This window comes from Micropterus dolomieu, linkage group LG17 (assembly GCF_021292245.1).
Source record: "Micropterus dolomieu isolate WLL.071019.BEF.003 ecotype Adirondacks linkage group LG17, ASM2129224v1, whole genome shotgun sequence".
Lineage (NCBI taxonomy): Eukaryota > Metazoa > Chordata > Actinopteri > Centrarchiformes > Centrarchidae > Micropterus > Micropterus dolomieu.
In genome coordinates, this window is record NC_060166.1 from 16,120,946 (window position 1) to 16,136,843 (window position 15,898).

General features: G+C 38.6%; 1 protein-coding gene across 2 annotated transcripts in view; it reads right to left on the reverse strand.

Annotated features, from left to right (window-relative positions):
• Positions 1–7,990: 7,990 nt before the first annotated feature.
• Positions 7,991–15,898, reverse strand: part of veph1 (ventricular zone expressed PH domain-containing 1) — a 77,318-nt gene continuing 69,410 nt past the window's right edge. The window contains exons 13-16 of one of the 2 annotated variants that reach the window (XM_046074776.1): positions 12,827–12,963; positions 9,592–9,645; positions 8,984–9,162; positions 7,991–8,337 (exon numbers count right to left, since the gene is read on the reverse strand). In XM_046074776.1, the coding sequence (XP_045930732.1) occupies positions 8,301–8,337; positions 8,984–9,162; positions 9,592–9,645; positions 12,827–12,963 (407 nt within the window). In that variant the 3' untranslated portion in view covers positions 7,991–8,300. Of the gene's footprint in view, positions 8,338–8,711; positions 9,163–9,591; positions 9,646–12,826; positions 12,964–15,898 lie in introns of those variants that run through there. The other variant, XM_046074777.1, reaches the window with a different exon arrangement.

Here is a 15,898-nt window from a genome sequence, read left to right on the forward strand (position 1 = left end):
ACTTTTTTTTTTTTTTTTTTTTTTTTTTTCCTTTTTTTTTTTTTTTACAGCAGGGCATGCAGACTTGCCTTCAAACTTTAGGGTCGTCAATTTGTTACAGGTTTTTAGTCTGCACGTGTTCATGTCAAATTTTTATTCAATAATAAATGAGTTATGCCACTGAACTGTGTGGTCTTTATTGAATTGGTACCTCCTGTTGAACGACTGTTTTTGGTGTGGTGAGAGGAGCCAAGACTCTCGACTGGGTTTGCATTGTCTTGCAATTAAGTCATAACCTAAAGGGGGGGTCGGGGGCAGACTACATGACTTAAACCCTCAACAAAAGATGCGTTTCCTAAGTACAGGCAAACTTGGGTAAAATGATGCATGCTTAGTCTTGTGTATCTGAGCTGGAAAGCTGATTATTGCAGCCAGAGGGGGCTGTTGGCCCTAATAAAAGTGCTCCTGTATTCAAGCACACTTGCCATATTTGGAGTTGATAGGTTTGCGTAAAAAAAAAAATGTCACTTCCATAGTCCCATTTGGTCAATTTAAACATTTGTTTCAAACATTAAGCATTTGAGTACCATCAATCTAATCTCTAAAGTTTTTTGAAATTATACTATATACTGGCTTATTTAGTGTGCATAAGAAATTATTGCACAATAAAAGCCTCAGATGAGAACTTTATAAATAAGATTAAATGTAATCCTCCAGTGAACCGCCTCATGTCAAAACTACTATTCTTTTGAACCAAGTAGCAATGGGTTTTCTCCGCTTACAATTTAGTCCATGACAGCGAACCTCCACATTTGGTATAGTCTGCTTCTCTTCTTCACCATGTCATTGCTCCATCTCTCCTCTGTCATGAAGCAGTTGTTCTGTCAGAGATTCCAGACTTTTATTCTGACATAGGGTATGGTTGTAACACTTTTGACTTCAGCAACTATAACTCAGTGAATTTTGTAGCTCGAGTTCTCAAACATCTATACAAAGTACTCAAATTTGTTCACTACAAATGGCACCAATTCAATCCTTTACAAAAATATCTCAGACCTCGTGTGTTGATGTCAAATGCATTGTGTTGCCTTGTTACAACCTACCCTAATACCAGGTATTCCCTATTCACTGGTGGAGACGGAGTACGGAAAAGATCGAGTGCCAATACACACGCCAACATGTGAATGGGGAGTACTGGTCACAGAGCTGACAAATGAATGCTGGTAACCCTGGAGTGCAGGCTTGGTGGGCCCTGATTGCAAAGGGTACTCTGTAAAATATTGAATGTAAAGGAGATGGTTGTAACACTTTTGAAAGAAGTGTTACAACACTCCCACCCCTGTCAGCCAATGTTTAGATGGGTGTTTTAGCATAGTGTTTTTTCAAGTGAAAACACCTGTGTAGGAAGGGTATGTTTCTGTTGGAGCTTTTAATTTGAGAGCTCAGCTTTCATTCTAAATTGCTACATGCTATGTCCATTTTATAATTCAGTTAGCTAAAGACCTAGATAGAACCTACCCCAAAGAGTGAGTGGAAACCAAAAACAGCGCTAAAGTACAGTGAATATCAGAATCAGAATCAGAATCTCTTTATTCACTAAATGTGCAAGGTACACAGGAATTTGACTTTATGTTGCAGCACAATAAAACATATTTTTCATGGTAAAATTCTTTAAAAAGAGAAAATTAGTAAGAATATCTATATACGTTAGTGCCTGAATACCTCAATACACAAGTTAATAATACTATATTCTTCACTGCAACACACTGCAAGGTCTTGGAAAGTCCATAATAAGGAGTTGCATCATCCCATTTATACAGTATGTGTGTGTGTGTGTGTGTGTGTGTGTGTGTTAAAGTGCATGTGCGTGCATGTATGTGTGTGTGTGTGTGTGTGTGTGTGTGTGGAGGGGAGGGCACTGGGGATGATGTGTGATAAGCGGTCGGGGTATAAAGGTCGAGCTAGGGTGGGTTGTTTAAGAGCCTGATAGCCTTATGGGGAAAGTAAACTGTTCGGGTATCATCATCTTGGTCCTGATGGAGCAGAACCTACAACCAGATGGAGCAGTCTGAGGAGAAACATCCTCTGATGAGCACACTTGATGACAGTGGATTTGTCTCTCCCATTTCAGGTTGCTGGTGATGGTAGTAACCAGAAACGTGACGTTCTCTTCCACCGTTACTGCTACATTGTTGATGAGTAGTGGTGAATGCAGGGGTGGGTGTTTCCAGGAATCGATGACCAACCGTCTTGTTGTCATTGAGCTCCAGGTTTTTATCAGTACACCATGCTGCCAGCTGTTTCACAGTGTTCCTGTAGGCCACCTCGTCATTGTCTTTGATGAGGCCCAGGACCTTGATGTCATCAGCAAACCTAACCAGCTTGATGGAGGGGTGGCTGGAGTTGCAGTCATTGGTCTACAAATATTGGATTTATGTTCAGAAACACAACTCCTGCTGATGTTGCCCTGCAATGTGGTGGTTGTGTAAAGTGGCGTCTTCTTCGCCAAAAAGTCATCTTACAGTTTTTCTCAGTCACTTTGGTGCATTTCTCAGATCAGAATTGAAATTCTCAAAACTAATTGTTCAACCTCCACATCATCTCGTCACTTGTGCACATCATAAAAGCACTTTCTCATTGTTTTGAACAAATTGCAAATGACTTGACACACTGATGCAAATGATTATGTACAATTGTCTGCTGTTTCCTACATTATCAATTGCTTATGTCCTGCTGATCACAGTGAATTATACCAGTCTCTGTTGAACAATCTTACCCCCCAAAACATCTAGGCATAAGTTCATTGCATTTGTCACTACATGCAAAATGGTTGAACACGTTTTCAAAAAACAAAGTTAAAATACTTTATTCATATCCTTTGCCTACAAGTATATACTGTAGCTAAACGAAAGGTTGTTTCTTAAGGACCATAAACAAAGTAAGAATAGACCACAACAACATCACAATAGCAAAACTCATACCAATACTCAATACCAGTAAACAGTAACAATACGCAGTGAGCAGTAATATATATGTGTATATATATATATATATATATATATATATATATATATAAAACGAATGTTTTTTCCCCTGAGAATGGGATAATTAATTTTCTTGTGATCACGAGATAACAAACCATAGCTGAGGCAGGTGCGCTTTTTTAGGATAATTTCAAAGCAATTACCAGTGTCACTGGTTAATTCAGTTGGTAGAGCACAGGGCTCAGTTTGATTAGTTTGATTCCAGTTCTTGTTGACTTTCTTTATCTTCTTTTGTGTGTATTATCCTCTTCAGCAAATTTGTTATGAAGAGATTAAGGGGAATCCAATCACACATTTCCCGACCGCTATTTCAAAGGTTCCGAAAGTCGTCAGGAAATGTGTAACGTTACATGGATTCCCCTGAATGAGAAGGAATTTCTGTCTCTGCCTGGGAATGATGGGGAAATGAAAAGTCCATAGGTTGATGGATGTGGACCAAGAACGCACAGAGTCCAGCATGTGCTTTACAGTAATGTGAGCATGTGAAACAGTCTTTTCATAAGAACTAGGATTATGAAAAATAGTCTTCAGTGAGAATTGAGCACACAACCTTAAACCTACAAGGCCTATGCTCTACCAAGTGAGCTAACCAATCATACAACAATCACGCTATAATTACCATTATGGTTATCTCAAAATCACGAGAAAATGATGAGTAAAAAAAGTGTAGCCTTGTGCATTTTCAATCATTGTCATCAAAATCTTAGCCAAAATGTACATCAGAAAATATTTAAAGGTTACTGTTATATTGACAAGATGGCTAAACATTTTGACTTGCTTGTTCATAAACAAGACACAAGGACTTGTCGTTCTGATGGCACTGACAAGTTCAATGACATAAAGATTTGCTTTTGAGAGATAGCAAGTTATGGGCTTTTGCAGGTAATCCACTGTGTTGTGCCGTTTGTACTACCTGTTTTGAGAAATGCACTTACTGTTTTGGAAATGTTAAGGATGATTCGATAAATGCACCAAAGCGACTGAGAAAAACTGTAAAGGTGATGATGTGTCAGTGTTGTGTTCATGGTTTGTTTCTGCTGCCCCCAAGCGGACAAGAAAACCAGTTACCTATGACCGTTTTTAGGATGATCATTTGTAACAAACATCAGATACACAATGCAACTCCCACTGGTCTATGAATAAAGCCTTTTGGTTGTTTGCCAGTAGGCAGCAAATACCTATTTTGTGAAAGTGTTTTGTGTGTTGAACTGATAGTGGATGGAGATCCAGCATTATTCCTGTTGCTGAGTAAGTGTTAGGGTGGAAGGATCTGATTTCTCCAGTGTTGGCTGCACTTTTCTAATTCAGTGTGGAGATGGATGAGGAGAGAAAGGCTCAGATACATGATTGATATTTACTTGGACAAAGTTCTTTGTAATGCCAAATGTCTTCGTGTTGGGGTTCACTTGTGACTGGCTGGGAAGGGATATTCTCTGTAACTACGTAAATACTGGCTCTTTGTTTTATGCCAAATAATGAGGTTTAAATTCCAAGGAAGGCAATGCTTGCACATGTTTACATCAGATATTTATGGTGAACAAAGAAATGATTGTGGTGCATCAATAGGTATCAATAAATTGAAAAGAAGTGCATACTCTTGTCATTGTATTGAGTCATTCTCTAAAGCTCACGGTTGAGCAGGGCCACTTTTCTTTTTTGTTTCTCATTCCTGCACAACAAATCTGTTTCATGAAGTGCTTTTGGATGCTTGAAATGGGAACATAATGCCAGTTTGGGAATATCAAGTCATCAGCTCTGCCAGCCTCCGTTCAGCTGATGTGTGAAACTGGTTTCTGGATCAGAACGACACCACAGACTGTCTGAGGGAGAGAGATCCAATCTGATGGGTTTGGAGTCAGAGAAAGCTCTTTGGATTGCAATAAGATACATAACATACGCACGGAGGAAGGAATGTTTGGGTTTACTCGGTGGGCATATGGAATAATTTTAGTAATTCTCTCTTTGTCTCCGCAGGTCTGTTCACTGTTAGCAAAGCATCTTTCTGTTCTAATTTACATTGGGATGTAGACATATTGTGTAATGGTGCCAGTGTGTGTGTATCCTCTCAGGAGTTCTGGAGCAACAGATAGGAGCTTTTAGCCAGAGGATCATTATCACTGAGGGCAAGGCTCGGTAAGTGAATTCAACTGCACAAATTGTCTAAAGATGGACTTTCACAGAAACAATCCCGACTTTGTTCAAATCAATTTCTCTTTTTCTGCTTGCGAAGATCCAGGAAACCATTATTCAGTTTCTTTAAGTATCATATTTGTACATGTCTTTTTTGTTACTCCAAGTGACCAGAAAGACAGGAAGAAAGACAGAAAAGATAGACTTCATTGATTTCACTGGTAAAGATTTATTGTACAATTCTGTCAGGAAAGAGACCAGAAGGCAGTGTCAGACATGCAGAAGGTGAAACAGGCAAATATACAATCTATAACTTAAAAATTGTTAAAATACAGCATTCATTTGTTTGCAGTATCAATTCATAGTAATATAAAAACAACGAAGACACAGAGGTGACAAGATAAAAATCGGTCATTCATCGTTTCAGTGGTCTTTCCGGACAGGATTGAAGTGTTATGACAGCACTTGTAAAAAATAAATATTGGCCGTATATCAAAAAATCAAACTTAAAATCAAAGTTAATTTAACACACTGTCCTATGATTCTTTACACAAGGCTGATATTTATGCTGAGAAATGGTTTTATACATTCAGGAATACTTGTGTCAATCATCTTCACATGTAGTCTACAGTGTGTGTGATTGTTGAAATATACAGCTGTGTTTCCATCCTGACATCAGCTTTCCAAAATGTAAATGTAATCTCATTGTGCTTTAAAGTAGCCAAAATAACAGCTCACTATTCTCCAGTGCGAGACATAGATAGATAGATCGATAGATCAATAGATCGATAGACAGAGAGATAGAGAGACAGCTGCCTACAAATATATTTTAATGAAGAGGAAACTACCCTAAAAAAATTGCTCATTTTGGCAAAGAAAATGCTGGCCCCCCGCAGGCTTGGAAACTATGGCAGAAAGCGTTCGCATTGTTAAATCTACACAACTTTGACATTCATATGATCAGACATTCATTTCAAACACCAAAAAATCAACACTGTCAGCCTCATGGTACACTTAGAGCGCAAGGTAGAGGATTTTCTAAACTTAAGGGTGGCAGTGGATTTAAAATCCAGCTACAGTCAAGTAATATGTGTGTATAGTTAAGTTCAGCGCAAATACTTTTGTTTGTTCCAACCTGCATAACAGCCCAGATAGGTGGGCCAAGACAAATGCCAGAAAGTGTCAATAATCAAGTCCATTTGATTATCTGGTAGTATTTGTCCTGAGGTGCTATATGTGGCACACAAGGAATTAAAAAAATATTTTAAAATTAGCTTTTACTTGGGTCTGTTTGCTTTAATCCTCCAGACGCTGGGGTGCATAGATAGCTGTGTGTATGTTGTGTCATATATCTAAATAAAAAGAAGGAGGATGGAGGTAATCAAGATGTGTTGGAGTAGCATGGTGTAAATATTCATCATCATGTGTAAGCTCTGCTGTGAATGGAGAGTAACCTGACCTGGTGAGAAAGGCAATGTGTATGTAGCAATATTCTGAAAAATGCATTTTATATATTTAACCAAAACCAAATAATTTGATACAGATGAGGAGAGTGATACATTCACCAGTAGGCGGACACACACCTCTGATGTGGATCCAGATAAAGGATCAAAATCAGACATACTAAATAATTGATTTGCCATGGCCAACCCTGATTGTTTGTCTGGGGCAGACAGTTCAGAGCATGTTTGTCATCTGCATCCTGGTTAGTGAGTAACATAGTGGTCCACGTGTTCTGCCACAGGAGCTCATTTTTCACGATACTGGAAGTTGTAAAGAGGTAAAGACTGGGACTTTAACAGTCAGATGCTCACTTCCACTATGTCCGATCTCATGGTTTAAACAAAAGACCATAAAACACATGCGCCTTTAATCTCTAACCTTTGGAAATGGCCTGTTTTAAAATGACAGAGATCACCTTCATTCTTTATACTGAATCGTGGTAAATCATTGTGACTGAACTGGCACTGGTTTCTAAATCTGCAAGGAAACCACAAATTTACTTCAACGTTTACTTTGAAATCTGTGGTCTACTCCCTTTTAAAGAAACAGTTGGGCTGACACTAGAGTGAAACACCGAGTGAAGGGTTGCAGAAGTTTCTTGTTCGGGAAAGCCAGAAATAGCCCAGTCCATTTAGTATCGAGATTGCAAAAGAACAGAAATGTGACCACTTCATTAAATCTTAGGGGACTTGCTTCATAAGCATTTTAGTACAAGAGCAGAAACAGAAAATACGACAAAATTGTTTGGATGGTTGGATGAAACACTTCTTAAATAACTCAACTTGAGCTATTGCCTGCTGACTTTGGGGAGAAAATATTTTTGCTAGTGATAGAAAATACCTTATGTAAGTCAAAAATACAGAAAATACATGATACAAAATTATTTTAAAACACTGGATTGAATATTTACATCCATGTTCCACAAGAGTTTGAGTAGTTCTTGCCAAGCGTTAGATGAGAAGATTAATATCAATCTCTTGGCATATCTAACTATGAAGCTACAGCCAGCAGCTGCTTAGCATAACTTAGCATAAAGACTGAAAACAGGGTGAAACAGCTCGCTTGGTTTCGTCCAAAGGTAAAGAAGTTGTGGTTTTACAGGGGGGTTATGTGCGTGATTATTTCTCGTTCGGGAGCAGCGACTTCCTGAAGTCTTGAAGTCATTGTGAGTTTGCAAGACAACCAGCAGTGACTTCTGGGGGTCTCTGCTGGTTGTCTGGCAAACTCAGATAAAACAAAGAGCTTTAGAGTTTCTGGTAGGTGGATTTTATTGTTTTTACACTTGTGAAAAGCACTTTGCAACTTGTTTTTGAAAAGTGCTCTACAAATAAAGATTAATATTATTATTATTTTGTTACCTTTGGACAGAACCAGGCTAGCTGTATCCCTCTGTCTCCTGTCTTTATGCTAAGCTAAGCTAACCTTCCGTTTTGTGACTGTAGCTTCTTGTTTAGAGTACAGAAGTGAGTGATATTCAATGTTCTCTAAATCTTGGAAAGAAAGCAAATATATCCCAAAATGTTGAACTATTCCTTTAAGACTACATCATACTCTCTCTCTCACACACACATACACACACATACACACACACACACACACACACACACACACACACACACATTATTCCAGTCTTGAATGTCCTTCTCATCTGCTGTCCATTAGCTCCTCTTCTTCTTCCTTCCTGCTTTTCAAGAGAAACTGTTCAGTCTCATTATTGCTACAAGTCCTTATGAGGTCTGTGCTTCTATTAAGTCTTTATTGCTAAATACTACTCTGGGCTCAAATACATCCCAATCATCGTGCATCATTAAAAATCCCAAGTTTCCACACATGCTGGTTTTGTTTGGTTGTTGAAGCTCATAGCAGTGTCTGGCCTCAAGCTGAGGGAGCTGAAGTTTCTGTACTATATAGTACTGCTTGTGTAACTTCAATCTTTAACACTTGTATGTGAGTACTGTAACATTCATTTATGATAGTTCACAGTCGTAAATACATCAGAGTCTGTGGAGTAATGGTAAGTACAGGGAGTCAGTATTTTTTTTAATGTAACCATCCTTCATTTTTCCACAGTCTTTTATCGCTGGTTTATTCAAAGTCTTTTTCCCCCTAAAAATACTGCATAACAAGTATTTTCGATTGTTTTTGATGAGGATTAAAGATGTATATCACAGATTACAGGTATATAGTTATGTTATTGGCAGTGGATGTTTTAGTGTACAGCTATGCAAGATATTACTAAGTTAAGTGTATGTTTGTGTGCATGGCACATATTGCCAATAGTACAGTAGCCTGTGTGTGACCTCATTAGTTAACTGTGTTGCTCTCACAGGTAGGTGGTAGCCTCTCTGTTCTCCCTCTCTTTGGCCTGAGCCACGGCCACGTTGATGCACTGCAGCCACTCCTCCGCATGTTTCTCATCCTGAGCTTTCAGCACATACGTCTTACTGTCTGTGAAGATCTCAAAGGCCCGCGGCAGGCCCCGATCCCGCCGCTTCCTGGCTACCACCTATAGGTGAAAAAAAGAACAAGAAAGATGAGAAAAAGGAGGAGGAGAGGATGACAAACTCAGACTTGAACAGCTGTCTTCTGGGAAGAGATGCTGCTGTAATTTTTGAGATTGATGTAATTTGGCTTTATGTAGCCACCTCTTTTCTTACTTCACAGCTGTAAGGCAACCCTGCTCATAGCATTTGGGGATGTGATCTGCCTTCTTTAATTATGTAAACTCTCATTGGGGAGGATTTAGACCTTCCACACTGTACACTATAACATGATCAGATGATATACGTAGCTTTAAAATGACAACAATGTCACCTTCTTTAAAAGTAGTAGCAAAACCACAGCTATGAGACCAGGTAAACAGCTAATAATGCAAAAACACATGAAGATCAAAAGGTTTTGGGAGCAGATTTGGGAGAGACAATGAACTCCTCACCTTGACACTTTGCACTTTGCTCAGCTCAATAGGGATGTCATCCAGCTCGTCTTTCTATGGGTAAAGAATCCATCCAAACAAAAGAACAAATGAAAACCTTAGATGGTAAATCATGTAAGTTTCCAACAGCAATTGTACCATATCATTTGTGGATGTTCCCTATCACCTGGAGCTGTACAACCTGTGCTCACCGACTTAATGCAGGCTTCAGAAAAGAGATTTTACTAATAATGAATACCATGTTGTGCATTTGTCATTGGTAGACGACAACTCCACATCTTTTATTTAAGTGAAAATAACAACTTGTTCTTTAATAATTCTCAGTTACAAGTATAATGCATGCATTCAAAATGTTACTTATATATAAATAGGTCACTGTTACTTATTATATTATTGGATTATTATTACTGATGCATACATATGTAAGAAGCATTTTAATAACGTTGGTTGAGGTGGAGCAAATTCTAACTATTTTATATACTGTTCGTTAGTTTATCCTGTAAAAATGTATCATATTTATAAGAGCTTGTGTTAATCTGATAAAAAACTATAGTTGTAAAAAAAATACAGTGATGTGATTCTTGATCTTCAGCCATGTTAAAAAGCTCTTTGTACATTTTAAGTATTTCAGTACCTGCTGTTGCTGTTGATATCACATGTAGCCTCCTGATTTCAGCGCGGTGTTGTTTACAGTTCATTCTACCTCAGAACAGTTACACTTCCAGCTCTGCTGCACATCACCTCTGTGTTTTACCCCACTAAGTGTCAATTTGAATGTGTCTCTTTGTAAGTGTGTGTGTATTGCACCATAGTCATGTCTTCTTACACCACAGTTAGATGTGTGTTTATAACCAAATAACCCTGTGTTTATAACCACTTAACCAGAGCTCGCTGCAGGATTCATGGCAACTGCCCACATCCTTTCTGTGTTTGTTGAAAAGCATTCAGTTGGATGTTCACAGTTTTACCTCCCGGATAGCTGTGCTGAGGGTCTGATTGCTGTTTTTCCACAGTGGATTCACGTCAGTGGATTTGTGTACTGATTTAAATGGACATTTGATTGATGTTTAGCCATATGATGAAATGTTTTATCATGACCAAAAAGTCCATTAAGATATTTTCATAAATTTAGACTAAACACACTACTTTTACTAGTATTTTGAATCTTTGTTGTGCACCTTATTTATTCTTTCATTGCATTTGACAGCTTGCATTTCAGGAGACAATGATGCTGGTATGAAGCCAAAGATTTGAAGATCCTGTGGATTGCAATAAATACTAAATGCATCCAGAGAAATTAGTGAATTTTCATCTGTATTTATTGAGACAGTAAATTATGTATTTATTATTATCATTATACAATTAAAATTATTTGTCATACTTGTATACTGACAAAAACTTTTTTTTCTTGTTTGTGCTTAACAGCACAACTACACTTAGCTGCTGCATAGAAGCGGTTGGGCAGCTGCATGTTTGTTTTTTGTGTTTCTTGTACTCTTATTTTCATAAATCAAATCAACTTGTAAATAAATGATATGCTGCATTTTGGAGTTTCTTAGTGTCAAGTGGCAAGCATTTAATGACTCAATAATAAGTTTCACTAACAAAAATGAAACAAGACATAATTACTTTAATGGACTAAGTAGCGCAAGACAGTTTTAGGTGTCTTGACAGTAACACAAATGAAAACTAATGGCTGCTTGGAAGGTAGGGAAATAATATTCAGCATGTTTTAGCAGCAAAAATAGCAAAAAGTTAACAGTTTGGTACACTGAACACATCCTTCATTCTCATATTATTCTCATTTAATATTACTCTCTGTCTCTATTTTTTTCTGTATTCCTGCATGAGGTCTTGCCAAATTGAAGTTCAGGCCTGCCTGTAGTATGGCATCACTCTTTGTCTGGTCTCAATAAAGGAGAAAATACAGTATTCAGCAGAGGAGCTCAGCAATAACCTGCAGTACAGATAATATAGGAATCTTCCTTTTTAGAATGTTTGATTGACTCGGTATATGCTCATGGAAATGTGGCACGTTAAGAGTGAGATGCAAGACTTAGCTTTGTGTGGTTTTGGGGAATGTTTCAAACCCCTCAGTGTGTCAAAGCTACTCAACCGTTCAGTTTTCACATTTTTTGGTTCTTAATCTCACTCCCCATTTGGGAAAAGGTCTTTCACAACACGCCAACCACCTCCAGTTCATACTGGCAAAGATGGACTGAGCTCCGAGAAAAAAGCCACAAAACCTTTCCAATTTGTGACTGCTGCTAAAAGAGAGGAATCCATAACCATCTGGGTAGGAGCACAAAGACTATTGTTTAGAGTAAAAAAAAAAGATACAAAAGAGAGCTCAAATCTACTAGACAATATTCCCCCTGTTTCCAGATTTTCCTGTCATAGCCCTGCTTCGCTCTAGTTTTTAGGAGCTGATTGTGTAAACACGGCGCTGTCTAAAGATCCAGAGGAAACCCGATCTCCTGTTGGCTGTGAAAATGATTTCAATTATAATTAATTGCTTGTAGATGGCTGCCATAAACCAGGATAAAAGCACGGATACACTCAGATGGTGTAAGTTTCCAAATAAATTGGATTTTCTTATGAACAGAATATATTTTTCTGTCAGCTAGACAAGATCAAACTTGACAATTTTTTTTAGCAAACATTTTCAGACCTCTGACCTCAGCACATGTTTGATCACACTCCATGTTTTTGATTAGGCAATATTTTGCACAATAATTCTCTGTTCAGTGACCTCACCCTTTGTTCACCAGCAAAGTTGGGAAGTTGGCGGAAAAATGATTGCTGTTTTTTTGCTGTTGCAACCCAGAGGAACTCACCTTTACGTTTGGTCTTTCTCTCCCTCACACGTACTTTACGAAACTGTACCTCTTGTGTGTTTGCTACTTGTGCGTAATGATATCTGCTTTGAGTTATAGTGGGTGAAAGTGACTCATGTATTTGCAGTATCATGCTTTGGCCTTGGGAGTCCCCCAAGAGTCCTGAACGGAGCCAAGGTTTGTTACAGTCGGATTCACCGGATGCTCCTGAGGGACAGTTGAGCTTATCACGGGATTAGGTTTCCACTGTTTCAGAATTTCATCATGATTCAAATGACGTGGAACAGGGGAAACATTAATGAGGGTTTTCTGAGTGGGAGGCCAGGGACAGTGTGCATGCGTATCCATGTGTTAGTGTGTTTGTGTGTGAGGAGCCTTCGTTTTCACTGGCTACGTACTGATTTGCCTCTCCGGAAGAGAAGCTGGTTTCCCGCCAAGGTGAAGTAACGGGTTTTCCAGCGCTTGATGAACTTCCAGCGGACCTGCTTCTCCTTCAGCTTCCCCTCAATCAGAGGCTGTCCCTCCTGGTTCACAACTAGATACAAACACAGAACGGCAGACAGAAACAAAGGAAGACACAGACAAAAAGAAAATGTATTAGTGTTTTTAAGAAATGTTTCCCCCATTTACTTTACATAACTGCTGACCATCAATGGGCTGATCTCAAAGGTCTGTCACTATGATGCATTCAGGAGCTGGTGGGAGGGTCTGACATGAGCTATGTTTCCAGAAAATGGAGCCTGAAAGGTAAAAAATATGCGAAAATGGTGGTTGTGAAATAAATAATGTGGCATGTTTGGCAACCAATCAGTTTTTGGTTTCAACTCTGCATGTTGATTTTTCTACCAGAGGACAAGCCAGATCTAGCCCATGAGACAATTTCACAAGACCCCCTACATAGCCCCCCTAAATGAATTTATTATTACATCTGGCTCGCAAATGTCTATTTTCCTATTTCTTTCCCTATTTTGATTTTTCCCCAGTTTTTATTTTACAGTAATCATTTAATTTTCTAGCAAGGCTGTAACATCAGAGAATAAAAGGCTTTTTATTTCATTTCAGTTTTGCAGATTGCACCTAATTGTACAACTTCTCAACACTTCATGACAAACAGCACTCTGATTTACCGCATCATACACCACAATGTCTCTTTTTGAAACAAAAAGAAAGTTTGATCTGGAGGATAGGTTAATGTGACTACTTCCTGTCTCATCTGCAACAAGAAAGCTGTCGTTCTCTAGGAAAACAATCTCAGTGGCATTTCTCTTCTAAACATACGGAGCACTCAATGCACTCGACGTCTGAGTATAGCCATGCAGTTTATATGTAGTGTTTATTTATTAAAAAACACCACCACGTGTTGAATAGCGAAATGAATGGAAACCAGTGGCTGCCTGCAGCATATGAAGAATGCATTCCCAAACTGAAAAGACTCAGGTATGCTTTGGATATGGGCTGGCAGTAACACAGAGCATATGTAATTGGTAGTGCATAGCTAAATATACAGTATGAAAGATATGTTGCAGATATGTTGCATTTAAGACAAGAGCAGCTTGATTCTGGATCCATCAATAGTAAATGTTAGTAAATGCACCCTATGTAGTGAAACCTGCAGATCTCATAGATCACAGAGTACCTGCCCTCTTCATGTCCCTGTAGATTTCTCCTGATAAAGTGAGAAACATTAAGCATTTCTAAAGAGTGGCACAACCCTGTTGATCTGAGACTTGCATCATGAATTTACTGTAAAACAAACCAGTTCGGCATTCACATAGTTATTTTGTATATTAAAGTTCATTTCTGTCCTCAATTTCCTTTACTGTTTATTTATCTGTTTCTGTCTCTTTAGTTCTTTGCTGTAACGTTTTATAACCCCAAAGCACCTTGAACTGCATTTTTATGAAATTGTGTGATACAAGCAAACTTGAACTTTTCCACTTCCAGTCAACTTTAATGGCTTGTTTGTTTTAAATCAATACAAGCATGTTGTCTCGTGTGTGTGTGTGTGTGTGTGTGTGTGATCAGATAGAGGAGGCCGCCCACAAAGTCGGGTCTGGATCTGTCTGATTAGAAACACACACCAACGTGAAACTCCTGGACTAAGTTGGATCAAGTACTGATTTGAGTGTGTGTGTGTGTATGTGTGTGTGTATGTGTGAGCGTCTTATAATCGCATGCATCAATGTGTCTGCGTTTATGTAAATGGCTTTTTGCTTGAATACAAACGGTTTATTTTGTTCCGACTGACACCAAAAAGATGAATCATCAAGTGATCACAGATTTTCAGTAACTGATGAATTGAGCAGTTGTTTCAATGTGTGCATGTGGTGTATGCACGTGTGTTACTGTGTACTTGGAGAGACTGTGGCTGGTTCAGGTTTGGTGCCAGCAAACCGGGACTTTAGATGTTGACCACCAAACAGAGCCACTCTTTGTATCCACAACGATGAGAAAAGCAGTCAAGAGATTACTTGCAATCTGATCAGAGTGTGTGCGAATGTGTGGGCATGCTGGAAAGATGATTTAAGGAGGTGCCCGACGCCAAACAGGACAAACCTTTAAAGGCCATCAGAACCTCACATAACACGAGAGGAGAAAGTGTCCTTTCTGCTTTTCTGTTTTCACATCAGTGTCAATGAAATACCTCTCTGTGATTGTCAAACAAAACTTTATAAAGCATTAAAAAGACATTACTACAGATTCTTATCTGAAAACTTTTTATGGGCATTTAATAGTATGTTTTGACATTTTATAGACTAAATGATGAATTGATTAATCAAAAAAAGGTGTATTAATTGATTAATGATAATTATCCTGAACTTCAGCCATAAACATTATACAATACAACATAATTGGAAACACCTTGCTATGCAGGGCGGTAACAGAAACATTGGGGTCAAAATACCCAAATTTATTTTCTCATTTACCTCTTGTGGTATCTAGCCATATTTATTTATTCTATCCAGGTTTTGAGATAGCTGTCTCTGACCCAATACAACAGAGGTGAATAGAATTCAGTTTTCGCTGCTCTTTTTTAGAGACGATGTTTAAATGTAAGTTTGACTGGATGAGGGTAAAGTTTGATAATGTTTTGAATGTCTCCTATATTGTACTGATGATTCACTGGGATGCCGAGCGTCTGAGTAAAACATTTGCATCTTTCTAATTAATCTGTCTGTGTGTCTGTGTACAGTCCACACCCAGTTCCTGTCCGCCTGTTCAGACAGAAACACTGCTGAGATGAGGCACTGCGGCTCATTTGCGTCATCTAACAAATATTTCAGTTTTTTGGGGGGGTGCAGAAATAAACTTGTCGGGTGCATAAATCACAGCGCCTCGTGCCATCTCTTTGCTTTGATGCATACACCTGGAAATTGATCCCTGGATTTGTTGTTCGCCTCAGGCAAGTAGTTCACAACCCCTCATCCGAGACACACTGACGTCAAGCAATGAGACGAGGACACAAACAG